Source organism: Anolis sagrei, chromosome X (genome assembly GCF_037176765.1).
Source record: "Anolis sagrei isolate rAnoSag1 chromosome X, rAnoSag1.mat, whole genome shotgun sequence".
Lineage (NCBI taxonomy): Eukaryota > Metazoa > Chordata > Lepidosauria > Squamata > Dactyloidae > Anolis > Anolis sagrei.
In genome coordinates this window covers 32,821,731-32,849,577 of record NC_090034.1, presented here as the reverse complement: position 1 = coordinate 32,849,577, position 27,847 = coordinate 32,821,731, and the positions used below count along the sequence as shown (strand labels likewise).

The window sequence follows — 27,847 nt, the reverse complement described above, 5'->3', positions numbered from 1 at the left end:
ACACATACATCTCTTGGCTTGCTAAACTGTGATCCACCAAGTTCTTCTCTAACTCTTAGATCTTGGTGGTGGAAGACATAATCAAGTCCCAGAAAGGATTCAAAAGCTAGATGCGGTCTTTCTTGAAGGAGGTCTTGGTCACTCTTCCCCCTCTCCTGACTTGTAAATGAAGCCACCTCATACATGAGTTGAATACAATAGTCAAGTTGAGTTCATTGCAGGTTTCTGTCTTACTTCCCTCTCTGCTTCAAGTACTGTGTGCTGTTTGCTGCTGCTGTCCCATACCTGACAGTAATAATCTGCCTCGTCTTCTGTTTGGGCCTGGGTTATGCTTAAGGTGGCTGTGTTGCCAGAGTTGGTGCCAGAGAATCGGTCCGAGATCTCTGAGGGCCGTTCGCTATCTTTATATATAATGAGGACAGGGGCCTTGCCAGGTTTCTGTTGGTACCAATGCACATACTTGCTACCGATGCCGTCCCCTAAGCAAGTGAATTGGCCATTTTGCCCCAGAGAGACAGATGCAGATGGTGGCTGGGAGACCACATATTGGCCCAAGGAGCCTGTGGAAGGAAGTATTTCAAAATCAGTCAGAGTTCTCATACCTCCCACCTCAATCTTTCATAGCTGAGAGTGTGCTGCCGAATGTGGTCAAGATGGCAAAAGGGATGAAAGAAGAAGAACAAGGTCAACTATGAGAGACAGTTTAATCTTCCCTGAGCCAATTGGAAAGGATGAGATCTCACCCTCTCCTCTGTTCTGTTCTGCTGGCGATAAAGAAGGAAAGTGGGAAGAGGAGAAAGAAACGAGGACATGAGAGAAGTGGGACAGTAGAGCAATAATTGGGAATTCCCTTCCAGATTGGGATGGTTGCAGTTCTTCATTGTAAAGCAATCATTTTTGAAATGACTTATTTCACATTGCTGAATGTACCTGAGCAGTAAGCAAAGAGGGTGAGGAGGGAGATCCAAAGCATGATGAGAATCTGGGTGGCTGGTCCTTCAGAAGGTGTTGAAAATTCCAGTCTGATCCCCCTCCCCATGGCTTTGTTCTTAAAAGATGTGGGGTTTGTAACCCAGCCCCAGTATTCAAATCATTTCCCTTTCGAAGGCAGTTGTTGTTCCTTCCTCATAGAATCATAGAATCATAGAATCAAAGAGTTGGAAGAGACCTCATGGGCCATCCAGTCCAACCCCCTGCCAAGAAGCAGGAATATTGCATTCAAATCACCCCTGACAGATGGCCATCCAGCCTCTGCTTAAAAGCTTCCAAAGAAGGAGCCTCCACCACACTCCGGGGCAGAGAGTTCCACTGCTGAACGGCTCTCACAGTCAGGAAGTTCTTCCTAATGTTCAGATGGAATCTCCTCTCTTGTAGTTTGAAGCCATTGTTCCGCGTCCTAGTCTCCAAGGAAGCAGAAAACAAGCTTGCTCCCTCCTCCCTGTGGCTTCCTCTCACATATTTATACATGGCTATCATATCTCCTCTCAGCCTTCTCTTCTTCAGGCTAAACATGCCCAGTTCCCTAAGCCGCTCCTCATAGGGCTTGTTCTCCAGACCCTTGATCATTTTAGTCGCTCTCCTCTGGACACATTCCAGCTTGTCAATATCTCTCTTGAATTGTGGTGCCCAGAATTGGACACAATATTCCAGATGTGGTCTAACCAAAGCAGAATAGAGGGGTAGCATGACTTCCCTAGATCTAGACACTATGCTCCTATTGATGCAGGCCAAAATCCCATTGGCTTTTTTTGCCGCCACATCACATTGTTGGCTCATGTTTAACTTGTTGTCCACGAGGACTCCAAGATCTTTTTCACACGTACTGCTCTCGAGCCAGGCGTCACCCATTCTGTATCTTTGCATTTCATTTTTTCTGCCAAAGTGGAGTATCTTGCATTTGTCACTGTTGAACTTCATTTTGTTAGTTTTGGCCCATCTCTCTAATCTGTCAAGATCGTTTTGAATTCTGCTCCTGTCCTCTGGAGTATTGGCTATCCCTCCCAATTTGGTGTCGTCTGCAAACTTGATGATCATGCCTTCTAGCCCTTCATCTAAGTCATTAATAAAGATGTTGAACAGGACCGGGCCCAGTACGGAACCCTGCGGCACTCCGCTCGTCACTTCTTTCCAAGATGAAGAGGAAGCATTAGTGAGTACTCTCTGTGTTCGTCCACTTAACCAATTACAGATCCACCTCACCGTAGTTTTGCCTAGCCCACATTGGACTAGTTTCCTTGCCAGAAGGTCATGGGGGACCTTGTCGAAGGCCTTACTGAAATCCAGGTACGCTACATCCACGGCATTCCCCGCATCTACCCAGCTTGTAGCTCTATCGAAGAAAGAGATCAGATTAGTCTGGCATGACTTGTTTTTGATAAATCCATGTTGACTATTAGCGATGACTGCATTTGTTTCTAAGTGTTTGCAGACCGCTTCCTTAACAATCTTTTCCAGAATCTTGCCCGGTATCGACGTGAGGCTGACCGGACGGTAGTTGTTTGGGTCGTCCTTTTTTCCCTTCTTGAAGATTGGGACCACATTGGCCCTCCTCCAATCTGCTGGAACTTCTCCCGTTCTCCAAGAACTCTCAAAGATGGTTGCCAATGGTTCCGAAATGACTTCCGCTAGTTCCTTCAATACTCTGGGGTGTAGTTGATCTGGCCCTCGGTCCTCTGCAGGTGTCCAAGCTTGGTTAAGGGTGAGCAAGTAGCAATCATTAAGGTACGGCAGAATTTCCACTTCACCAACATACTGAAAGAAGAAGGCTTGTGGGCGAAGGATGAACAAAGGTGTTGCTTTCCTTTTATTTCTCCCTCATGAGACAAATTCTTTCAAGGCACATTTTGGAAAAAAAATGCTGATTGTGTTCTAGCCCTTCAAATAGGCTTCAAAATTAAATTCAACCTCATTTGAGATGGCTCAGCAAGTTCCTCTATACCCAAGAAGAGAAGAACACCATTAGAGTCAATGGGTCTTTGGATGCCACTTGCTGCCCAATGTGACTTGAAGAGTAGGATTGTCTTCCTATCCTATAGGCAACTTGTTGGGCACTGTGTGGACACAATGTTGGACTAGATGGGCCTTTGCTTTGATCCAGTATGGTCCTTCCTATGTTTCTATGTTATACTTCCCAGCAGGTTCAGTGGTCAAGGTAAAAGGCCTCCAACAAAAAAGATAGCAGTCAAACATGGGTTTATTTATTTATTTATTTATTATTTATTTATTATTTGCACTTGTTAACCGCCGCTCTCAGCCCTAGGGCGACTCGTGGCGGTGTACAAAACATAGAAAAAACAACAATTTACAAAGAGTCAAGACCACAACACAACATCTTACTAATACAAACATCTAATTAAGCTAAAAATCCGCTTCGTCTTATTTTGGGGTCATAATCAATCTCATAGTCGTAGTCCATTCCGGTCGTCATTCCGATAACATAGCACTCAATTGAAGGCCTTCTCGAAGAGCCATGTTTTCAGGCCCTTACGGAAGGCCATAAGGGAGGGCGCCTGTCTGATTTCAGCAGGGAGGGAGTTCCATAGCCAGGGGGCCACCACCGAGAAGGCCCGCTCTCTTGTCCCCGCCAGACGTGCCTGTGAGGCAGGCGGGACCGAGAGAAGGGCCTCCCCAGATGATCTCAAGGTCCTCGTGGGCTCGTAGGCCGAGATGCGGTCTGCAAGGTATTTTGGGCCGGAACCGTTTAGGGCTTTGTAGGATAACACCAGCACCTTAAATTGGGCCCGGTAGCAAATCGGCAGCCAGTGGAGCTGGGACAACAAGGGCGTTGTATGCTCCCTGCGTCCCGCTCCAGTTAACAACATGGCTGCCGCGCGCTGGACTAGCTGAAGCTTCCGGGCCGTCTCCAAGTCAGACTTCCCAAGATACGGGCGCAGCTGGCGCACGAGCCTAAGCTGTGCAAATGCTCCCCTGGTCACCGCTGAAACCTGGGGATCCAGGCTCAGCGATGAATCCAGGGTCACACCCAAGCTGCGAACCTGCGCCGTCAAGGGGAGTGCGACCCCATCCAGCACAGGCTGTAACCCTATACCCTGCTCGGCCTTGCGACTGACCAGGAGTACCTCTGTCTTGTCTGGATTTAATTTCAGTTTGTTCGCCCTCATCCAGACCGTTACAGCGGCCAGGCACCGGTTCAGGACTTCGACAGCCTCCTTAGTAGCAGGTGGGAAGGAGTGACAGAGTTGGACGTCATCTGCGTACAGGTGACACCGCACCCCGAAACTCCGGATGATCTCACCCAGCGGCTTCATGTAGATGTTAAACAGCATGGGGGACAGTATGGAGCCCCGAGGAACCCCACAGGTCAAAGGCTGTGGTGTTGAACAGGAGTCCCCCAATAACACCTTCTGGGTACGGCCCTCCAGAAATGACTGGAGCCACTGCAAAGCAGTGCCCCCAAGACCCATCTCCGCAAGGCGTCCCAGAAGAATACCGTGGTCGACGGTATCGAAGGCCGCTGAGAGGTCCAGGAGCACCAACAGGGACACACTCCCCCTGTCTAGCTCCCGGCGGAGATCATCCACTAAGGCGACCAAGACCGTCTCGGTACCATGTCCCGGTCTGAAACCAGACTGTGCCGAATCCAGATAATCCGTGTCTCTCAAGAATACCTGGAGTTGTGAGGCCACCACGCTTTCCATGACTTTGCCCAAGAAGGGAAGATTGGAAACAGGCCGAAAGTTGTCAAATTTGGTGGGGTCCAGTGATGGTTTCTTCAACAGTGGCTTTATAATAGCCTGTTTTAGGCTCGCTGGAATCTTGCCTTCCCGAAGGGAGGCATTAACCACCACCGTTACCCACTCAGCCAATCCCCCTCTGGCTTCTTTCAGAAGCCAGGATGGGCAGGGGTCTAGGATGGACGTGGTGGGCCTCATTCCTCCAAGTATCTTGTCCACATCCTCGGGCTTCACAAACTGAAAAGAATCCATCAAAATAGGACAAGCAGGTGCTTGTGTCACATCCACGGAGACTGCATTTAATGTGGCGTCCAGCTCAGAACGGATCAAAGCGACTTTGTCTGCAAAGAACCGAGCAAATGCTTCACAGCGCGTGGCCGAATTGTCAGGGCTCCCGCCTGAAGTAGGGGGAGTTAAAAGACCTCTGACAATCCGAAACAACTCCGCCGGACGGTTTCTTGCAGACGCAATAGTGGCAACGTACCTTGGCATTGGTGAGTTGATGATATTGGGGCTTATGTGTGGTTTATAGATCTTGGCAAGAAGTCCATTGTGATAAACACAGATACCGCAGTTCACCTGGCAGCAGGATAGCGATCCTGTCCACCCAATGGAGGCATCAGGATCTCAACAAGAGGGCAGAGAAGACACTAGGTTGAATGGACAAACTGGTTGGCTGTACACTGATCAACTACTCTTGTTCCTCATCCTTATTGGATAATTCAGAAGACAAAATCCATGGTGAGGGAGTCTGGTTCATCACATCTCACCAATATCTTTATGATTCATCACCACCCTCTTTTGCTCCATGTCTTAGTCTCTAGAGCAGGAGGAAATATTTATTTATTTATTTATTTATTTATTTATTTATTTCAGTAATTTCTACCTCGCCCTTCTCACCCCCTAGGGGGGACTCAGAGGGTGGCTGGAAATAAGCTTGTGGCCCCCTTTCAAACATGTAACATGGCTCTCATGTCTTCTCTTCGCCTTCTCTTCTCCAAGCTAAATATATCAGCTCTCTGAGCTGCTCTTCATAGGGATTCATGGTTTTCAGACCTTTGACCATTTTGACCCTTTTTCTCTGGGCATCTTCCACCTTGTCCATATCCTTCTTGAATTGTGATGAGCAGAACTAGACATGGTTATTCCAGTTGAGGTCTGACCAAAGCAGAAGAGAGTGGGACTAAGACTTCACTTTATCTTGATACTATGCTCCTATTGATGCAGCCTAGAATTGCATTGGCTTTTAAAAACTGCTACATCACACTGTTGACTCATGCTCAGCTTGCAGTCCACTCAGACTCCCAGATCTCTTTCACACATATTGCTGTGTTTGCACATTTCAATTTTTTTTGCCTAAATATATCAATAATGTTGAATTGTTTTGTTGTTCTCAGAAATGTGTATATACTAATGGCAACTAGTGGCCTCTGGATGTTTTGTACTATGACTCCCATCAGCCCCAGCCAATACTGTCACGGAACATAGAAGTTGTTGTTGCAGACATCTGGAGGAGCCCAGTTGCCTAACCTGGCCATACATGAAGATCTCTTTGAGGAAGAAAAGAGGAGATTCTTGTCTCACTTCTGCATTGGGCTGCACCACCGTGACACTCACTGTTATGCCACACTGCACAATAATAGTCAGCTTCATCTTCTGCCAGAACTCCACCAATGTTTAAATAGCAGGAGTTACTGGATGTATCTTTGGAACCAAAGAAACGAGATGGGATCCCAGAGCCATAGTTCTTGCTAGACTCTGAATAATACTCCAAGAGAAATCGTGGGGCAGTCCCAGGCTTTTGTTGATACCAGCGAACCCAGTAGCTACCAATGCTCAAGCCACTGCGCATGTCACAGGGGATTTTTGCTGTGTTTGCTAGTGACACCGAGACTGAGGCCAGCTGAGATATTACTGGTCGCTGGGCCTTTGAACCTGAAAATAAGAAGAGAGAGATTGTAGCAGCCCTCATACAAATCGACTTAGCAGTCATTTGGCCAAAGAGTAAAGCCCACCTGTGTAGCATATCACCAAAAGGCTAAGAAAGAGAGCCCAAACCATGGTGGAGGAATTCAGGGACCCAACCGTGAAGAAAAGCTGGTCTAGGAACACCAAAATTCACTCCAATGCTTGTTATTTATACTCTCCCTGTTTATGGAGGTGGGACATCTGAGCTCCGCCTACATTTTGAAGTTCTGTAATCCGATTGGTTCTTATGACAATATAGGCAGTTAAAGAAAATTGTGTCTGACAAACATGCACTCACAGATTTAAATGATGTTTCAGTTTACATTGTGTTGGTGTTACTTCAGTTATGGGTGTGTGTGGACCCCACTCAATTGAACAACTTTCGGCCAGTTTCCAATCTCCCCTTTCTGAGCAATGTCCTGGAATGTGTGGTGGCCTTGCAACTCCAACTGTTCTTGGAGGAAACTGATTATCTGGACCCGTCGCAGTCTGGCTTTAGGTTGGAACACAGAACTGAAACAGCCTTAGTCACGTTAGTGGATAGTCTACGCAGAGAACTGGATAGGGGGAGTGTGTCCCTGTTGGTTTTCTTGGACCTCTCAGTGGCCTTCGATACCATAGACCATAGTATCCTTAAGGGATGCCTTGCTGGAATGGGGTTTGGAGGCACTATTTTACAGTGGCTCCGGTCCTTCCTGGTGGGTCACTCTCAGAAAGTGTTGCTTGGGGACATCTGCTCAGCCCCACAGGACAAAGGCTTGTATTGTCCCCCATGTTGTTTAACATCTACATGAAGCTGCTGGGAGAGATCATCCGAAGTTTTGGAGTTGGATGTCATTTATATGCAAATGATGTACAATTATAGTACTCCTCTCCACCTGCTGCTAAGGAGGCTGTTCAGGTCCTGAACCAGTGCTTGGCAGCTGTGATGGTCTGGATGAGGGTGAACAAATTGAAATTAAATCCAGACAAGACGGTACTCCTGGTCAGTTGAAAGGACGAACAGGGTATAGGGTTACAACCTGTGCTGGATGGAGTTACACTCCCCCTGAAGTCACAGGTTCGCAGCTTGAGAGTTCTCCTGGATTCATCACTAAACCTGGGATCCCAGATCTTGGCAGTGGCCAGGGGAGCTTTTGCACAATTAAAACTTGTGAGCCATACCTTGGTAAGTCAGACTTGGCCATGGTAGTCCACACTCTTGTTACATCCCAAATAGACTACTGCGTACAGGGAGCATACAACTCCCCTGCTGCACCAACCCCACTGGCTCCCAGTCTGCTACTGAGCACAATTCAAAGTGCTGGCTTTAGCCTATAAAGACCTAAATGGTTCCAGCCCAGCTTACCTGTTCAAATGTATCTTCCCCCTAAGAACCATCTCGGACATTAAGATCATCTGGAGAGGCCCTGCTCTCGGTCCTCCCTCCTTCGCAGGTGCAACTGGTGGGGACGAGAGACAGGGCCTTCTCAGTGGTGACACCTTGCCTGAGGAACTACCTTCCCAGTGAAATCAGATCAGCCTCCTCGCTCCTGACCTTCAGAAAGAAACTAAAAATGTGGCTGTGGGACCAAGCTTTTGGACAAGAAGTAAATACGGAATAGTGCAATGATGACTGGAATGGCCCCGGGCTTTGATTTTGGATTATGTGGTTTTTAAGAATTGGTTTTATATTGATTTTAGGTGTTTTGTTTTAATATATATGTTTACTTCATTTTATATATGTTTGTGCGGCATTGATTGTTGCCTACTGTAAGCCGCTCTGAGTCCCCTGTGGTGTGAGAAGGGCAGGGTATAAATATAGTAAATAAATAAGTGTGTTTCAGTAACAGTGTGTGCTTCATTTGAAATAGCCGCTTTGGATACACTTTTGAGATAAAAGTGTAATAATAATAATAATAATAATAATAATAATAATAAATCTTAGCAATGACTTAATGTAGTAAGACTTTATCACACCAACCTGCAGTTCCACTACAGTTGCATTATTGTTGATTGTGGGTGCAGAACTGCATTGAACTTCTTCATTATCACCCCTCTCTACATTAATGGAATTGTGCTGATTTGCTAATACACAGCTTCACAGTTGTATTTCCTCCCCTCCTCCCTCATAACTTCACCTTCCTGCACTACTGCAGTTCCTTCATTTTTGTTATTATTTCTATTTTGACGCAATTGCAAACTTCCAGCAAGCAAACAGAAAGGGTAAATATATACTGTAGTGTAAAATCAAAGCAAAACAGTCAGTCTGGGAATAGTGAGGAGGAGGAGGGGAGAGGATAAGAATCCTAACCACTGATGCCATTTGACTGTGGAATGCCAACACAGAAGAGGAAAGGACCCATTGCATCAAGGTAGAGAACAGGAATATTGGGGATTGTGAAGTACTGATACGTTTTACCTGTTAATAGCTAGTAGAGGTGTGCAAAACTTCATTTTTAATTCGTATTTCAAATCAAATTTGTTAAATTCATGCATACGAAATGACATTTGAAACATGTAGGAAAGGTGGGGGGATTTAGAAATTGAAACACTCACCAATCATTTTGTTTAATGTTCTGTAACGTTTGGATATCTCCCAAGGTCAGTTTAATTTTCAGTATAACCAGTAAGCACCATTAAGCAACTCTGGTAAAGCCAAGAGAACATAAAGTGCTTTAAAAACCAATTTGGCCCCATGATCGCCATAAGAAAGGCTGGAGGTGGGACTACAAGGAGACTGAGAATACAGACGTCTTAAATGTAGTTTCTAAAGGTGAGGTGCCCAGTGGCAGAGAATGCAACAGGCTCTGCCATAAACTACATTTTACAGAATGCAATGCTGCTCAGGACCCAAATGAGGGCTGAAGGATCCAAATGGGAGCTGGCTGCTACAACCGTCTTTTAGACTCAGTCTAATATATATCTATATCTATCTATCTATACATACATACATACAATAAAAGTCAAAGTTAGTATGCGGCGGTGCGACCGGGTATGTGCCAGCTTTCTGATTGGCTGCCACTGTGGTGCTATTTGCATATGGTCTCTGATTGGCCAGCTGCAACAGGAGCCCCTAGTGGAGAAAAGGGTTCATGACAGAAAGGGAGACATGAGAGAAGGAAATTTACATATGGTCTCTGATTGGCTGGCCTCAATTCCAAGATTCCGAGATGACAAAGAGAGGAAAGGAAAAGGCCAGAGTGGGCTGAGTCAGAAAATTACCAATACAGACCAAACTTGGCACACAGAGCCCCCATGACCCACTCTACATCACGATGCTGTCTGGAGGAGGACAGACGATGGATGATGGGACTTGCAGTACCATCACTCACATTCTGAGACCGCTGTTAACCGCATCCATTGACTGATCAGGACCAAACTTGGCACATAGACCTCTCATGACCCACTTTACGTCCTGGTGTGGTTTGGCCGGGGATGGACCATGGATTATGGGACTTGCAGTACCTTTGCTCAAATCTTGAGACCACTGCAACCCTCATCCAATTACTGATAAAGACCAAACTTGGCATACTGAGTCTCCATGACACACTCTACATCCTGGTGCAGTTTGGAGGAGGATGCACCATGGACGATGGGTCTTGCAATACCTGCACTCCCTTCTTAAGATCATTACAACTGCCAACAATGATGGATCAGGACCACAATTTACACAGAGAGCCCGCATGTGTACCTACATCCTGGTGTGGTTTGGAAGAATTTGACAATGCATGATGGGACTTGCAGTCACTTCACTCACTTCCTGAGACCACGGAGACCCTCGCCAATGACTGATCAAGACCAAACTTGGCACACAGAGTCCCCATGACCCACTCTACATCCTGGTGCACTTTCGAGGACACAGACTATGGATGATGGGACTTCAAGTACTTCCACTCCCTTCCCAAGACTGCTGCAACCCTCATTAATGTCCGATCAAGACCAAACTTGGCACACAGAGCCCCATGACCTACTACATCCTACTGCAGTTTGGAGGAGGATGGACCATGGATGATGGGACTTGCAGTACCTTCACTCACTTTCTGAAACCACTGCGACCCTCATCCAATAATTGATCAAAACCAAACTTGGCACACAGAGCCCCCATTACCAACTCTATATCCTGCTGCTGTTTGGAGGATATAGTACCTTCAAGTACCTTCACTCACTTCCTGAAAACAATGCAACTGTCATCCAATGACCAATAAAGACCAAACTTGGCATACAGAACCGCCATTACCCACTTTCTCAAATAACCCAGGCAGCGCCAGCTCCCCAAGCTAGTATATAATAAAAGTCAGTGTATGTATGTATATATGTATGTATGCGGACGTAGGTGTATGTGGCAGCCTTCTGGTTGGCTGCCACTGTGGTACAATTTGCATATGGTCTCTGATTGGTCAGCCAAAACATTCCAGCATTCTCAAGTGGCTGAAAGGGGAAAGGAAATTTGCATATGGTTTCTGATTGGCCAGCATCAACAGGAGCCCCTGGTGGCGCAGAGGGTTAAACCCCTGTACTGGGAGGACTGAAGACCCACAGGTTGCAGGTTCGAATCTGAGGAGAGCGCAAGCTTCTCATGTGGGGACATGAGAGAAGCTTCCCACAAGGATGGTAAAAGATCAAAACATCCTGACACCCCCTGGCCAAAGTCCTTGCAGATGGCCAATTCTCTCACACCAGAAACGGCTTGCAGTTTCTCAAGTCGCTTCTGACACACACACACACACACAAAACATTTTAACATTCTCAAGTGGATGAGAAGAGAAAGGAAAAGGCCTGAGGGATTTGCAGTACCTTCACTCACTCTACATCCTACTGCAGTTTGGAGGAGGATGGACCACGGATGATGGGACTTGCAGTACCATCACTCACTTTCTGAGACCGCTGTGACCTTCTTCCAATGACTGATCAAGACCAGACTTTGCACACAGAGCCTCATGACCCACTTTACGCCCTGGTGTGGTTTGGCCGGGGATAGACCATGGATGATGGGACTTGCAGTACCTTCGCTCAATTCCTGAGACCACTGCAACCCTCATCCAATTACTGATAAAGACCAAACTTGGAACACAGAGTTTCCATGACGCACTCTAAATCATGGTGCGGTTTGGAGGAGGATGCACCATGGACGATGGGACTTGCAATACCTGCACTCCCTTCCTGAGACCATTACAACTGCCAACAATGATGGATCAGGACCACAATTCAAACAAAGAGCCCGCATGACCCAGTCTACATCCTGGTGCAGTTTGGAAGAATTTGGAGATGTATGATGGGACTTGCAGTAACTTCACTCACTTCCTGAGACCACTAAGACCCTCACCAATGACTGATCAAGACCAAACTTGACACACAGAGCCCCCATGACCCAATCTACATCCTGGTGTACTTTTGAGGACAGACCATGGATGATGGGACTTCAAGTACCTCCACTCCCTTCTCAAGACTGCTGCAACCCTCATCTAATGACCGATCAAGACCAAACGTGGCACACAGAGAGCCCCCATGGGCAACTCAACATTCTGGTGAGGTTTGGAGGAGAACAGACTATGGATGATGGGACTTGCAGTACCATCACTCACATTCTGAGAGCACTGCGACCCTCATCCAATGACTGATCAAGACCAAACTTGGCACACAGAGCCCCCATGACCCACTCTCCATCCTGGTGGAGTTTGGAGGAGGATGGATCACAAATTATGGGACTCGCAGTACCTTCACTAACTTCCTGAGACCACTGTGAGCCATATAAATAACTGATAAAGACAAACCTTGATAAACAATTCCTTTCTCAAATAACCCGGGAAGTGCCAGGTCCCCAAGCTAGTAATAAATAAAATTATTTAATCAGCAAAGAGGACTAAAGTAAGTAACAGTATAAATCTGTGCTAAATTGAAGTTATGTGGTTTTGTGACAGACATTCAAGGGGATTCTTGTCCTTTTTTGGGGGGGGATAATTGTTTTTGTCTCAACTTTTTAAAAATTCCCTAAAATTAGTAGATGTATGAGTATTTAGAAAGCTGGGGGGAATTATCCCCTGTTATCTTGTATCACTGGATGGAAAATTCAAGGAGCTAGCTCTTATAGTTTTTTTTTAAATGTTGTTTATAAAAACTTTGAAAATTTGCTCTGGAATTTGGTGAGCTAATAGTAGTAAATGTGTTCAACCATTGTAGCAAGTTTAACTTCAATAGCTTTAAAAATGAGGGAGATAGGAGCCCCAGAAGTTTCCCAATAGTAGTAAAGCCCCCCCCCCCCCCAGTTTTGTAAGTACCGTATATACTTGAGTATAATTTATTTATTTATTTGGTAGCTTTGTATACCAGTCTTCTCACCTCCATTCGAGGGACTCGGGCCGGTTTCCAACATCAATATTACAGACCGTCATTAAAACATCATATTTCTAAATCACACTAAAACATTAAAACATTGAAACAATTAAAATAGCAAAAATCACCCAAATGTAAGCTGAGGCACCTAATTTTACCACAAAAAACTGGGAAAACACATCGACTCAAATATAAGCCGAGGGTGGGAAATGCAGCAGCTACTGGTAAATTTCAAAATAAAAATAGATACCAATAATATTACAGTAATTGAGGCATCCGTAGGTGAAATGTTTTTGAATCTTTACATAAAACTGTAATTTAAGATAAGACTTTCCAACTCTGATTAAACCATTATTCTGACCTTCTTCAATGTAAATGTGCTTACGTTTCCTTCCAATAATAATAGAGTAAAATGACGCATTTTAGTTAACACCTTGGGTTATTAAGCCATCGCATTTATATTGTTGTCAATTGTATTGTGTTAAAACACCATCCGTAATTTAACAGCGTAATCCCTGCTCTAACTGTGTGTAACTTCTACCACCCATGCTTCCATCTGCTCCCTGGCAGCTATTGACTTGGCTGCTAATTGTATATGTGGGTAAGGATAAATGGAATAGTGCGAGGGATCTTGAATATAGCTTAACGGGACTGAAGAACACTTGGAAGGATAAGCTATGGCAAAATGCAATTATAACATGGTATCCAAACCATAACGATCCTTGGCTTATTAATATAAGCACCAAAAGCGTCATGGAGGAGGGAGAGGCTTCCGTTAACCGAGGAGCCCCCATAGAAGTCGTGGTGGGGAAGGGGAGATACGGGAAAAGGAGGCCTTTAATTCGGCCTAGGGAACGCGGAACAACTTTAGTAATCCCAAATCGGTCTCCTGATACGGTAAGTAGGTGTAACCAGGATGGCGGTCCCTCGGGATTGAAAGTGGTGCTGTTGAACGCCAGATCTGTCAACGGCAAAACAACTGTCATCCAGGATTTAATCTTGGATGAGCGGGCAGATCTGGCGTGCATCACGGAGACCTGGCTGGACGAAGCTGGAGGTGTAAATCTGACCCAGCTTTGTCCACCCGGGTTCTCTGTGCAGCATCAACCGAGATCCGGAGGGCGGGGAGGCGGGGTTGCAGTAGTCTATAGAGATTCTATTCCTCTGACCAGGACCCCCATCCCGCAGTCAACAAATTTTGAATGCGTCCACCTGAGGGTGGGTGACCGGGACAGATTAGGGATTCTGCTAGTGTACCGTCCACCTCGCTGCACTACAGTCTCCCTACCTGAGCTAGCGGGGGTAGTCTCGGACCTGGCATTGGAGTCCCAGCGGCTGCTTGTGCTGGGGGACTTCAATGTCCATGCTGAGGCTGCCCTAACGGGAGCGGCTCAGGACTTCATGTCTACCATGGCGACCATGGGTCTGTCCCAACAAGTATCTGGCCCCACCCACAGTGCTGGACATACATTGGACTTGGTTTTCTGTCAGGGATGGGAGGAAGGTGGCGGTGTTGAGGAGTTATCCATCTCTCCGTTGCCATGGACCGACCACTTCCTGGTCAGCTTTAGACTTACTGCGCCCCCTAACCTCCGCAGAGGTGGAGGACCTATTAAATTGGTCCGCCCCAGGAGGCTTATGGATCCGGAAGGATTCCTGACGGCTCTTGGGGATTTTCCCGCCACCGCGGTTGGTGATCCTGTTGATGCCCTGGTCGCTCTCTGGAATGGGGAGATGACTAGGGCAATAGACACGATCGCTCCAGAACGTCCCCTCTTAAGTAGCCGATCTAAACCGGCCCCTTGGTTTACTGAGGAGCTGGCGGTGTTGAAGCGAAAGAAGAGGGAACTAGAGAGCGTGTGGCGTTCGGATCCAAGCGAGTCAAACCGAACACGGTTTGTGGCCTTTTTAAGGTCATATGCCGCGGCAATAAGAGCCGCTAAGAAAACTTTCTTCGCGGCCACTATTGCGTCTGCAAAGAACCGTCCGGCTGAACTGTTCCGAGTTGTCAGAGGCCTTTTAAAACCCACCACTCAGGATGGGTGCCCTGATGACTCGGCTGCTCGCTGTGAAGCTTTTGCTCGGTTCTTTGCAGACAAAGTCGCCTTGATCCGCTCTGGACTGGACGCCGCATTAACGGCAGTCTCTGAGGATGTAACACGAGCATCTGCTTGTCCGATTTTGATGGATTCATTTCAATTGGTTCAAACCGAGGATGTGGACAAGGTGCTTGGAGGAATGAGAGCTACCACATGCATCCTAGACCCCTGCCCATCCTGGCTTCTAAAGGAGGCCAGAGGGGGATTGGCTGAGTGGGTTAAGGTGGTGGTTAATGCCTCCCTTCGGGAAGGCATTTTTCCAGCCAGCTTAAAGCAAGCTGTAATAAAACCGCTGTTGAAGAAGCCATCACTGGACCCCACTCAATTGGTAAACTATCGGCCTGTTTCCAATCTTCCCTTTTTGGGCAAAGTCATGGAACGTGTGGTGGCCTCACAACTCCAGGCATTCTTGGTAGACACGGATTATCTAGATCCGGCACAGTCTGGCTTTAGGCCGGGACATGGTACCGAGACAGCCTTGGTCGCCTTAGTGGATGATCTCCGTCGGGAGCTCGACAGGGGGAGTGTGTCCCTGTTGGTGCTACTCGACCTCTCAGCGGCCTTCGATACCGTCGACCACGGTATCCTTCTGGGACGCCTCGCGGGAATGGGTCTCGGAGGTACTGCTCTGCAGTGGCTCCGGTCATTCCTCGAGGGTCGGTCTCAGAAGGTGTCACTGGGGGACTCCTGTTCTACCCCACAACCTTTGTTTTGTGGGGTTCCTCAGGGTTCAATACTGTCCCCCATGTTGTTCAACATCTACATGAAGCCGCTGGGCGAGATCATCCGGAGTTTCGGGGTGCGGTGTCATCTGTACGCAGATGATGTCCAGCTCTGTCACTCCTTCCCACCCGCTACTAAGGAGGCTGTCGAGGTCCTGAACCGGTGCTTGGCCGCTGTGACGGTCTGGATGGGGGCGAACAAATTGAAATTGAATCCAGACAAGACAGAGGTGCTCCTGGTCAGTCGCAAGGCCGAACAGGGTATAGGGTTACAGCCTGTGTTAGACGGGGTCGCACTCCCCCTGAAGACACAGGTTCGCAGTTTGGGTGTGATCCTGGACTCATCGCTGAGCCTGGAGCCCCAGGTTTCGGCGGTGACCAGGGGAGCATTCGCACAGTTAAGACTCGTGCGCCAACTGCGACCGTACCTTGGGAAGTCTGACTTGGCCACGGTAGTCCACGCTCTGGTTACATCCCGTCTTGATTACTGCAACGCTCTCTACGTGGGGTTGCCTTTGAAGACGGCCCGGAAGCTCCAACTAGTCCAACGGGCGGCAGCCATGGTATTAACAGGAGCAGGGCGCAGGGAGCACACAACTCCTCTGCTGTACCAGCTTCACTGGCTACCGATTAGCTACCGAGCCCAATTCAAAGTGCTGGTTTTGACCTTTAAAGCCCTAAACGGTTCTGGCCCTACATACCTATCCGAACGTATCTCGGCCTATCAGCCCACCAGGACCCTTAGATCTTCAGGAGAAGCCCTTCTCTCCATCCCACCTGCTTCACAGGTGCGGCTCGTGGGAACGAGAGATAGGGCCTTTTCTGCGGTGGCCCCCCGGCTTTGGAATGCCCTCCCTACCGAATTAAGATCAGCGACCTCGCTAATGGCATTTAGGAAAAAACTAAAAACCTGGATGTTTGAGCAAGTCTTCAATTGACCCTCGTCGTGTTGTTTTATCTGACCATGGATTAGCAATCAAGACAACGAATTGGATGACGATTTTAACTATGAGATGTCCCGATCTGTATTGGTGGCCCAATACTGCATATGTTTTTTGTATGTATTCTAAATTTTAATTTTTATATGCTTAAGTGAATTGTATTTTTTAACATTGTATATTTTAACATGTTGTAAACCGCAATGAGTCGCCGCGCAGGCTGAGATATTGGCGGTATACAAGCATACCAAATAAAATAAAATAAATAAATAAATAAAATAATAAAAGTAATAATAATAATAATAAATAGTGTAAAATAATAAATGTAAAAATAATAGAGTAAAATAATACATGTAAAATAATAACAATAATAAAGTAAAATAAATGTAATAATAATAATAGAGTAAAATAATAAATGTACTACTACTAATAATAAATAGAGTAAAATAATAAATGTAATAAAATAATAATAGTGTAAAATAATGTACATGTAATAATAATAAATATAGTAAAATAATAAATGTAATAAAATGATACTAATTACAGAGTAAAATAATAAATAACCTTGACTTGAGTATAAGCCTAGGGGAGCTTATTCAGCCTAAAAAAGCGGTTGAAAAACTAGGCTTATACTCGAGTATATACAGTACTTTTTAATGGATCCTACATGCCTAATATCTAGGGATGGGAGATTCATAGGGGAAGAATGCAGACCACTACACGGTCTTGTATGATAGGGACTTTCACAAAAGCTGAAGGTGCAGCTGCAATGCAGTTTTGTCTGCTTTGTGTGATAAAGTCCACAGTGATGAAATTCATATAATGCATAAACCAATCCAATACATTGTAGACATGTTGTGATTTTTAAACACACTGTCCAACATTATCTGCAACTGTGTTGGCCTTCTATATCGCTGAAACTTTGGACAACTCATTTCCATTTAGAGAAAAGTTAAGGAATCTCTGGATTATGGACCTAGGCTGCTAAGCTAGGGACAAAATCATGGCATCAAAGGAACAAAAAGTCAGTTGGAGCAGTGCTGCAACCATTATGTAGACAGACAGTTGACCCGCCACATTTGTAGGGTTGACTAACTATTGCAGATTTGGTTATTCCAAGATTTGATTAAAATATTTTATCTAGGAATCTCAAGGTTCTCCAGAGGAGGAAACGGAGGAGAAAGAAGTAGTCCACAAATGGGTGCCTCATGATGCCTCTTTTCCCAAGCTTTAAGGTGAAGGGGAGGAATCTCCCTAGAGCTTAACAATTATGGGGCATTCAAATCAGGCACAAAGGGTTTAGACTTTCTCAAGATGAGAAGTGAGTTATTGTCTGACTTCCCTGTTTGCCTGTGTCACTGTGAGATAGGAGCGCCAAATGACACAGTAATACTCTGCCTCGTCTTCTGCTAGGGCTCCCGCAATGCTTAAATAGCCAGTGTTGCTGGGTAAGTCTTTGGAGGCAGAGAAGCGAAGGGGGACCCCAGGCCCATGGTCCTTCTCTGTGTCTGATTTATATTGGAGGAGATACCTTGGGCTGCTTCCTGACTTCCGTTGGTACCAGGAGACTATGTAGTCGCTGATACTGGCACCCCTGTCCAAGGAACAAGAGACTTTCACAGTGCCGCCCAATGATACAGAGGCCAACTGAGGCTGAGACAGAACACGCTGAGCATTTGCTCCTGAGGGAGAAAAAGAGTAGAGACATTGTCACATTCAACTCTCATCAGCAGCTTTTCCATGTGTATCGAACCTTTTCTCACCTGAGCCCCACAGCATTAGCAGACTGATGATAGGAGACCAGAACATGATCAAAATAGGATAGGTGGTCCTACCAAGGGAAGGAAAAAATGCCACAACCATCGGATCGCTTCAGGTCTTGCCCTTCATATGGCTCCTGCCACTGTGGTGGGACATCTTTGCTCCACCTCCATGCTCTAATCTGATTGGTCCTGGTGATCATACAAGAATATGGTGAGGTAGGATAAAAAGCAGAGACCCAAGGTGACATAACTCCAAGGGCCAGAGCAGACATGGCTTTAGTTCCAGAAGTCAAACCAAGACGTTACTGATTATGCTTGAGAATGGTGAGCATGGCATTGAGCCAGGGCAGTAAAAGTGGTGTCTAACTGTATTAATTTTACAGTGTAGAACACACTGTCGCTTCCGGCACTTCAGCAGTAGGAGAGCAACCAGCTGACCAGTGCCTCTTTCCCCACTGCCGTGCACTTGGAGGGGGAGGAGGAGGAGCAAGGAAGCACAGAGCCCCTGACTATGCTTCACAGAGCCAAGGGCTCCAAGGAGCACAGTTTGAGAACCGCTGGTCTAAGTGATTTGGTCTTAGGAGATGACTTGAAGGCACACAACAACAAATCAAATCATTTATTTCGGTCATTGACCAGCACAGGAAATAGAGTCACATTTCCATACAAACCTGGCATGTTTGGTACATTAAAAATATAAATATAACTACTAAAAGCACAATATGGGTGAGGGAGCAGAAGGGGAAACAGGGTAAAAACTAGGGCTGGGCGGTTCCGTTTCGTTAATTCGTAATTCGTTAATAATTCGTTAATTTTTTCAATTACAAAACGATAACGAACCATTCTGGAGCAATTATTAAAAAAAACGAATTTTCAAAAACGTTTTGTAAATGCTTCGTATTTCGATATTGTATTCGTTTCGTTATTGTTTTGAGGTCGTTTCGTTATTATTTCCGCATGTCTGGGACAGTTTTATGGTTTAATTAGTGAAAAAAAATTATAATATCACACCAACAGTCAACAACAGAGGGAGAGGGAAGCTTCAGAAGGTTTTGGAGGTTTTTTAGCGTATTTTGCGGTCGCGTCCGCCATTAACGAATCGATTCGTTATTGTTTTGGAAATCGATTCGTTAAATTTTTACCATTTACGAAATTTCGTAAATATCGAACTTTTTAAAAGGAAAATTTTGTAATTATTTTAAATATCGAAACAAAAAAAAACCCCAAATACAAATCGATTTTAGAAACAAATTTTTCCGTTGTTACCCAGGCCTAGTAAAAACATACAATGCCCAGATCCATCACCAAATTGTAGATTCAGGGAAGATTACTGGACACACAGTTGACTTTTGGAACTAGTCATTCCCTGGCGGATTTTGTATGCTGCTGCACAGAACTTTGCGACATTGTATGTTGTAGCTGAATTAGTATCTGCCAGTAGCAGGGAGGTATAAAATTGTCCTGAATGGCCTGGGTGCTTGTCTATCAGAGGTAAGATAAGCCTGGAATGGATATCCCTGCAGAACGGGCACTGAAGGAGCACATGTTCTATTGTTTCTACATGATCCGAGTCACAGGGGCAGAGTCTCTCTGGGAAAGGGATCTTCCGGTAGCGGCCTTCGAGTACAGCTGATGGGAGAGCGTGGCATCGGGCCAGGGTGAAAGCCCTTCGATGAATAGGAACCTCTAAGTTTGTTAAATATGCCATAGGGGAGGCAAGGTATCTGCTGTCTTCACTGATAAGGAAGGTTGGAGCCGAGGCCAGATCTAGTTGGCGCTCTGTGTCTGTGATACGTTGTTTAATAAGTGCTTTGGTTTGATTGTAATCCATAGCTAATAGTAGACCTGGAGAAAATCCCAACGAGGAGATTTTGGATGCTACCGCCTGCTTCCATGTGGATTGGAAGTCATCCTCCATGGTTAGTGGGGCAAGGCCAAGGGGTGCACGGGACAGTCTGAGCCAGAGGTTGAGTATGGCCACCCACACCCTGGCCTCCACTCTCATAAAGCCCATCTCTAGTCGCAGGATGGCATTAGAAACGCATTTAGGGACCTGCAAGGCCGATCTCAGAAACTTGGACTGAACCACCTCTAATGGGGCAAAACTGGGGAAGGGGCCCAGCTGAGCACCATACAAGAGTTGGGCTAATGACTTGGCTTCAAACAGCTTGAGCGCTGCCTGTGTGAAGTGGCCCCCTCTTGTCTTAAGATATTTTAAAATGGCAATTGAGTTCCCCTGCACGGTGTTGGCTACTTGATCCCCATGAGCTCTTCTGCTACCATTAGATTGGAAAACTACACCTATTTGAAGGATGTAACTTGTTCAATTTTATGACCATCTATGCTCCAAGAGTAAGTCTTGGGCCTATTAGCGAAAGCCATGATTTTGGTTTTATTGTAATTAAGTTGGAGCTGATCTGTGATCTGTGTTGCTGATCTGTGTTGCAATGTTGTATTAATGCTCTCAGAGCTCTTTTGAGCCCAATGGGTGTTCTAGAGAGCACAGCAGCATCATCTGCATAAAGCAGGATAGAGATGTGTCTTCCCACCAGCTTTGGGGGATGGAAGTCCATGTTTTGAAGCTGGTCCACTATGGAGTTTATATAGAAATTGAACAGCAAAGGGGCCAGGATGCAGCCTTGCTTGACACCCTTGCATGTTTCAACAGCCTCAGTGAGGTGGCCCTGTGGGTTGCATCTTACTTTGAGTGTGGTCTTTTCATGAAGTTGGCGTATTAGATATAATAGACGGCAATCAATTCTAGAACTCTTCAGTTTTTCCCAAAGTTTAACTCGCGAGATGAAATCAAATGCTGCTTTAAAGTCAATAAAAGCAGCATATAGTGAGGTTATGTTTTGGGAGGAATATTTTCCACAAGGTGTTGCAGCACTAGGCACTGGTCTATGGTGGATCGACCTTCCCTGAATCCAGCTTGCTCCTCAGCTAATATGCTTTCTTGTTCCAACCAATCTTGGAGTTTCCATTGTAGATGTCTAGCATATAGCTTGCTGATAGTTTAAGGAGGCTGATTGGTCGATAGGGCTTGACCCCAAGTTTCATGATCCTTCTGTCTACATCAACTGAATGTACAGCCTGATGTACAATGAAGACGTACTTCTAAAATCTACAATCGCTTCCGTTCCGGCTATTGAGCTCCCTACAGTCAGGCCCGTAGCCAGGATTTTGTTTCGGGGTGGGGGGCTGAGTTTGGTTCAGGGGGGGGGCTGAGTCTGAGTGAAAGAGGGTCTACACTAGCAAACCTTTTGTATTGTTACCCCAATACCCCCATGCATATGGGATATATTGAGCATGGTGATCAGATCATGATATGAATAAACATAACAGTTTAAATAATGTACCAGTAAGGCCTTCTTGCGGCCCACCATGAGAATTTCGGGGGTGGCTGAAGCCCCCCAAGCCCCCCCCCCCCCCCCCCCCCGGCTACATGCCTGCCTACAGTGTAGGAACGGGAAAGAATCTTCAAATCCATAATGAACATTGTAATCTGGGCAAATTTGAAAATTAAAGGAAAATGGGTGTTTTCTTTAAGGTGTTGATAATTTATAGTAAGCAAGTATATAATTTCAGCATAGTGAATTGTGCCTTATAGAGAATGCTCTCAAGTACATGGTTTCAGGTCACAGACACTTTTCGCTGTGATGTTGTGCAAAGTGTTTATATATCCAGTTTCTAGTGGGTAAATCACTTGAATGTCCTTAAAAAATAGAATATTCTGGAAGCTCCCTTGATCCTTTGCTAGGGAGTCACATCTTCATACATTTGGTTGCCCTAGTAAGAATGAACAATTGTATTTAATTTATTTAATTTTTATTCAGAATGATGATGATGACTTTGCCATTTTTCTCCTCACCATGAGAAACTCGTTTAAAGTTTTTTTTGAAGACTCTCCACAGTTCGGATTTATCTGGAACTATTATTTTTGGCACTGACAACGCAGGTTCCGTGGGCTGAAATGAAAAGTGAATGCTGTGCCGAATAAGCCCCAAATAGTGAATAATCTTGACAAGATGTGCTTGTGGCAAGAAGACAAAGGCTAAAATTACTTGTTGCTTCCTTTGAGAAGAAACCTAGTGAAGAATGACATCCCTAGAGAAAATCTATGCATTGAAATGCAGCAATAGGGATGGTGAGTGGAGGGGGAAAAATGAGGGTGGGGCCCATTCAGCCTTCTTTAGAAATCTTCATGCGTTTTCATTTTCAAAACATGAAATGATGTTAGACATAACGGCTCGAGAGCCAGCATGGTGCAGTGGTTTTGAGCATAGGACTACAGCTCTGGAGACCAAGGTTTGGATCATGGAAAGTCACCAAGTCTCTTGGTCTCAGTAAAGCAAAGCCTACTTCTGAACACATCTTACCAAGAAAGCCCTGGGATAGATTTGCCTTAGGGTTGTCATATGTCAGACACGACTTGAAGGCACACAACAACATATGCCACTGCTGCTTTTTCATCTCAGCTAGGTTGTATGACTCTCTAGTATAGACCAAGTGCTCCCCCAAATGGTGGGATTTGCAGTAAACATTATTCTATCTTCTGCGCAGGTGTCCACCTCTTGTTGAATAGCTCGAAGCCGGTTCAGATTCCCTTGAGAAAAAAGAGTACAGTTTATTGTATTACTTCCCCCTCAGAGCACATTACTGAGGCACGTATTACTATTGGCATGGAATGTTCCACAGTAATAATCAGCCTCGTCTTCTGCCAGGACTCCTGTGATGGTTAGATAGCCAGTATTGCTCAATGGGTCTTTGGATCCAGAGAAACGAGAAGGAACCCCAGCTCCTTGGCCCTTGCTGGTATCTGAGAGATACTGTAAAAGGAACCGCAGAGAATGTCCAGGCTTCTGCTGGTACCAAGCCATATGGTATCCGGTGACAACGAACCCACTGCTCCACGCACAGGAGAGTTTGACAGTGGAACCTAGTGACATGGAGGCCAGCGGGGGTTGAGACAGCACAGGCTGAGAATCGGCACCTAGAGAGGAAGCAAGCAAATAAATGGTTACACTGGTGGCACCCTGTGTAGCCTTGCTGGTGTTGACCAGTGTGCCCGCTCCTCCTACCTGTGCACCACATAGTTAAAAGATTTAGAAAGAAAAATTGAAACATGGCAAAGCAATCTGGAATCCTGTACAGTCAAGGAAGCAACTGTGCGATGTTTGGGGTCGCTGCAACTTTATATCAGTCTTAACTGAAGATGCGGAACGTCAGTGCTCCAGCCCCGTTTCAATCCCGTCCAATCTGATTGGTCAGTGTTACTTGAGAGATACTTAAAGGCAAGGCATGCCAGTCCCTTGGTGTGCGACACAACATTCTGGCTTTCCTTTGTGCTCCATTGGTTGTATGTCAACTAATGTATTTTTATTGGAAGGGGCCACCCCATCCTTGTATCACTCAGAATGAAGCCTTGAATGGGAGAGGGGCAACACTTGCATAAATCATATTGATGTATGGTGACCTTAGGGCCACTATACATCAAAGGCTCTAACAGTTTGAATGAAACCTGGGAAGCAAGCAAGGCGGTGGTAAGAGGACACTTCATACAACAGGCATCGCAGAAGAAGAAAGAGAAAACAAGAAAAATAAAAGAAACGATGGATGAAATTGAAAAAGAAGAGAAAAAACTAAAAAGAGACCCAAAAAACAAAGAAACGGCCAAAAAGATAAGGCTATTGCAGAAGAGAAGAGAATACCTAGAACTAGAGGAAAAAGCAAAACAATTGAAGTTCATCAAAGCAGACCATTTCCAAAATGCAAATAAGCCAGGGAGATGGCTAGCACTGAAGTTAACAAGGAAGGAAGAAAAAAGCTATATAACAAAAATAAGAGAGAATGAGAAAGTATACACCCAAGAAACAGAAATAAGAAAACAATTTGAAAAATTTTACAAAAAATTATACCAAGACGAACAAATTAAGAAGGAAGATATTCTAAAATATTTAGGAAAAAGGAAAATCCAAAGGATAACAGAAGAGGGCAGAGAAACCCTAAATAAAGAGATATCAGAAAAAGAGATAACATTGGCGATCAATAATCTGAAGGGGAATAAAGTCCCTGGACCGGACGGGCTAACAGCCATATATTATAAGTCTCTACAGGAAATGTTAATACCAATACTGAAGAGGGTCATGAATGAAATTAGGGAAAACCAGAGAATACTTGGAAACAAGCAGCGATCTGTATGATCCCAAAAGAAAACAAAAATTTAGAAGAAATTAAAAACTATAGACCAATTTCGTTACTAAACATTGATTATAAACTATTTAGTAGCATACTAGCCGAGAGACTAAAAACTGTGTTATCCAAAAGAATAAAAGAAGAATAGGCAGGATTTTTACCTAATCGACACCAAAGAGAAAATGTGAGAACTGTTATCAACCTAATAGAATATTACGAAAAAAAAACATTCAAAAAGAAGTCATGTTCTTGGCTTTAGATGCCGAAAAGGCATTTGATAATATCAATTGGAATTTTTAAAAATTATTAATTAAAGAAATGGATATGGGTTTTTATTTTCAGAATTCAATTGAGGCTATTTATAAGAATCAACAGGCTAAGATTGCGATTAATAGAAATGAAAGTAAACCAATAGAAATAAAGAAAGGAACAAGACAGGGATGCCCCCTCTCCCCGCTAATTTTTATACTAACATTGGAAGTATTATTAGAAACGATTTGAGAAACGGAAGAGCTAAAACGGGCAAAAATTAGAAATAATACATATAAATGTCGAGCATTCGCAGACGACATTATTTGCATCATTGAAGAACCGAATAAGAATTTAGGGAAATGGCTAGAGACAATCAACGAATTTGGCAGTCTAGCGGGCTTCAAACTAAATCTGGAAAAAACTGAGGCAATAACAAAAAATATACCAAAGAAGAACATAGAAAAGATTAAAGAAAAATGGAACATAAAAATAGTACCAAAATTAAAATACTTGGGAATCACCATAACACTGAAGAATGCACAACTTTTACAAAATAACTACATTGGGAAATGGAAGGAAATAAGGAAGGACTTAGAGAAGTGGAAAAACTTGAAGTTGTCGTTACTGGGCAGAATAGCAAGCATCAAGATGAATATTCTACCGAAGATGTTGTTTTTATTTCAGAACCTACCAATTATAAGAAATCAGAAAGGAATTAAAGAGTGGAATAAAGATATTAAAAATTTTATTTGGCAAAATAAAAAACCCAGAATAAATTTCAAGAGTATGACAGATGAAAAAAAAAGAGGGGGGCTAGCCATGCCAGATCTAAGACTATATGCGGAGGCATGTGCATTAACCTGGCTTTTTGATTGGATCAAATTAAAAAATGAAAAATTGTTAGAATTAGAGGGATACGATTTGAGAAGGGGGTGGCACGCCTATATCTGGTACGAAAAGAAAAAAGTAGAGAAAAAATTTAGGAATCATTTTATTAGGGCGGCCATCATAAAACCATGGGAGAAATACAAAAATAGAATATACAATCGGATTCCACTTTGGGTCTCACCTATGGAAGCTTGCCAAAGACAAGAAGTGGGATGGAGGAAATGGCCCAATTATAAAGAAGTTTTTGAAAAGGTAGAAGGGAGATACCAACTGAAAACGCAACAGAAAATAAAATAAGATTATACAAACATGACATGGCTCCAATACAGACAGATACAAGAGTATTACAACAAGGATAAAGAATTAGGATTCATGACGGAAGAGAATACCTGGGATAAAATAATTAAATCACAAAGAAAAACGATTTCAATAACATATAAAAGACTACTTGACTGGAGCACAGAAGAAGAAAGAGTTAAAGACGGGATGGTAAGATGGGCAAGAAATGTCGGGAGATCGATATCACTAATAGAATGGGAAAAAATATGGACCAAGAAACTGAAACATATAAAGGCATATAATTTGACGGAAAATTGGTTGAAAATGTTTTACAGATGGCATATGAAGCCAAAGAAATTAGGAATGTATTACAAAAACCTTAACACAAAATGCTGGAAATGTGGGGAAATAGAAGGATCATATTACCACATGTGGTGGCACTGTAGTAAAGCCAAAATCTATTGGGAAAAAATACAGGAAAAACTACAGAAAATATTGAAGATAAATATTCCACTGAAATCGGAAATTTTCTTGCTAGGTCTTACAGAGGAGAAAGCCGATCAAAATATAGACAAGCTTTTATTCTTAGCCGTGACTGCGGCAAGAATATGTTTTGCCAAAAAATGGAGAAAGAAGGAGACACCGGACGTAGAAGAATGGGAAGCCAATCTTATAGATATAAGAAATATGGACAGATTAAGCTATTTAATACAGAAATGTAAAGGACTTTTGGAAAAAGAAACGGACTGGACATTAATAAATGAGTACTTTGGATGGAATGGATAGAAAGAAAGAAAGAGAGAAATACTGCCAAGAAGGAATATGATGAAAATAAGAAGAGGAACTTTATATGAAAGAAAGAAAGAAAGAAAAGGAATCCTCTTCAACAACACCAGGAAGTCAGACCGAACGAAGAAGAACTCCTCAATCTTCATGCTCGTGATTTTTAAACTTTCACACTCTTTTTTTTTCCTGCCACACTCTTTATCCCTCCTCCCCCCCCCCCACTCTTGCCTCCCCCTATTGTCCCTACCTATGCCTCTATCTATCTTTTAAGTCTTTTTCTCCCCTATCTTTCAAATATGTAACAAGTACAATTTCAATATATATATATATATAAGAACAAACCTACAGAACCTGTATTGTTCATAACTTGGGTACTGCCTGTAATGCATAGTCAAGCTGAGTTCATTGCAGGTCACCATGAGATAATATTGGCGGTGTGCAGCACATATACATACACTATACTCATTTTATAGCAGAAGGTTTGGGTCTCACTTCCCCCTCTGCTTCAAGTACTGTGTGCTGTTTGCTGCTGGTGTCCCATACCTGGCAGTAATAATCTGCCTCGTCTTCTGCTTGGGCCCGGGAGATGCTTAAGGTGGCTGTGTTGCCAGAGTTGGTACCAGAGAATCGTTCCGAGCTCCCCGAGGGTCGATTGCTATCACTGTATATAATAAGAACAGGGGCTTTGCCAGGTTTCTGTTGGTACCAGTGAACACTCTTGCCCCCAATGTTATTCCCCGAACAAGTGATTTGACCATTTTGTTCTATTTGAATTGATATCGATGATGGTTGGGTGAGCACATAGCCAGCTGAGGAGCCTACAAAGAAAAGAAAGCATAACACAATGAAACTCCAGTAGTATTTGGTGAAACGACACCACTCGGAGATTCCTCTCTTGGTCATACCTAGGCAATAATTGAGGAGGGCTACCAGGAGTGAGATCCACACCAT

General features: G+C 44.4%; 3 protein-coding genes across 9 annotated transcripts in view; all 3 read right to left on the bottom strand.

Moving 5' to 3' along the window:
- The window catches only part of LOC132781523 (immunoglobulin lambda-1 light chain-like), a 224,553-nt gene that overhangs the window by 53,273 nt on the left and 143,433 nt on the right, over positions 1-27,847 (bottom strand). The gene's annotated exons all lie outside the window — the stretch shown is intronic.
- LOC132781637 (immunoglobulin lambda-1 light chain-like) overlaps positions 1-27,847 on the bottom strand; it is a 123,809-nt gene that overhangs the window by 47,452 nt on the left and 48,510 nt on the right. The window lies entirely within an intron of this gene.
- Positions 202-27,847, bottom strand: LOC132781509 (uncharacterized). The gene is made up of 4 exons (XM_067473400.1): positions 27,802-27,847; positions 27,389-27,714; positions 931-1,048; positions 202-560 (listed from the first exon to the last, which is right to left on the bottom strand). The coding sequence occupies exons 1-4, from the start codon at positions 27,845-27,847 to the stop codon at positions 202-204; spliced, it is 849 nt and encodes a 282-aa protein (XP_067329501.1).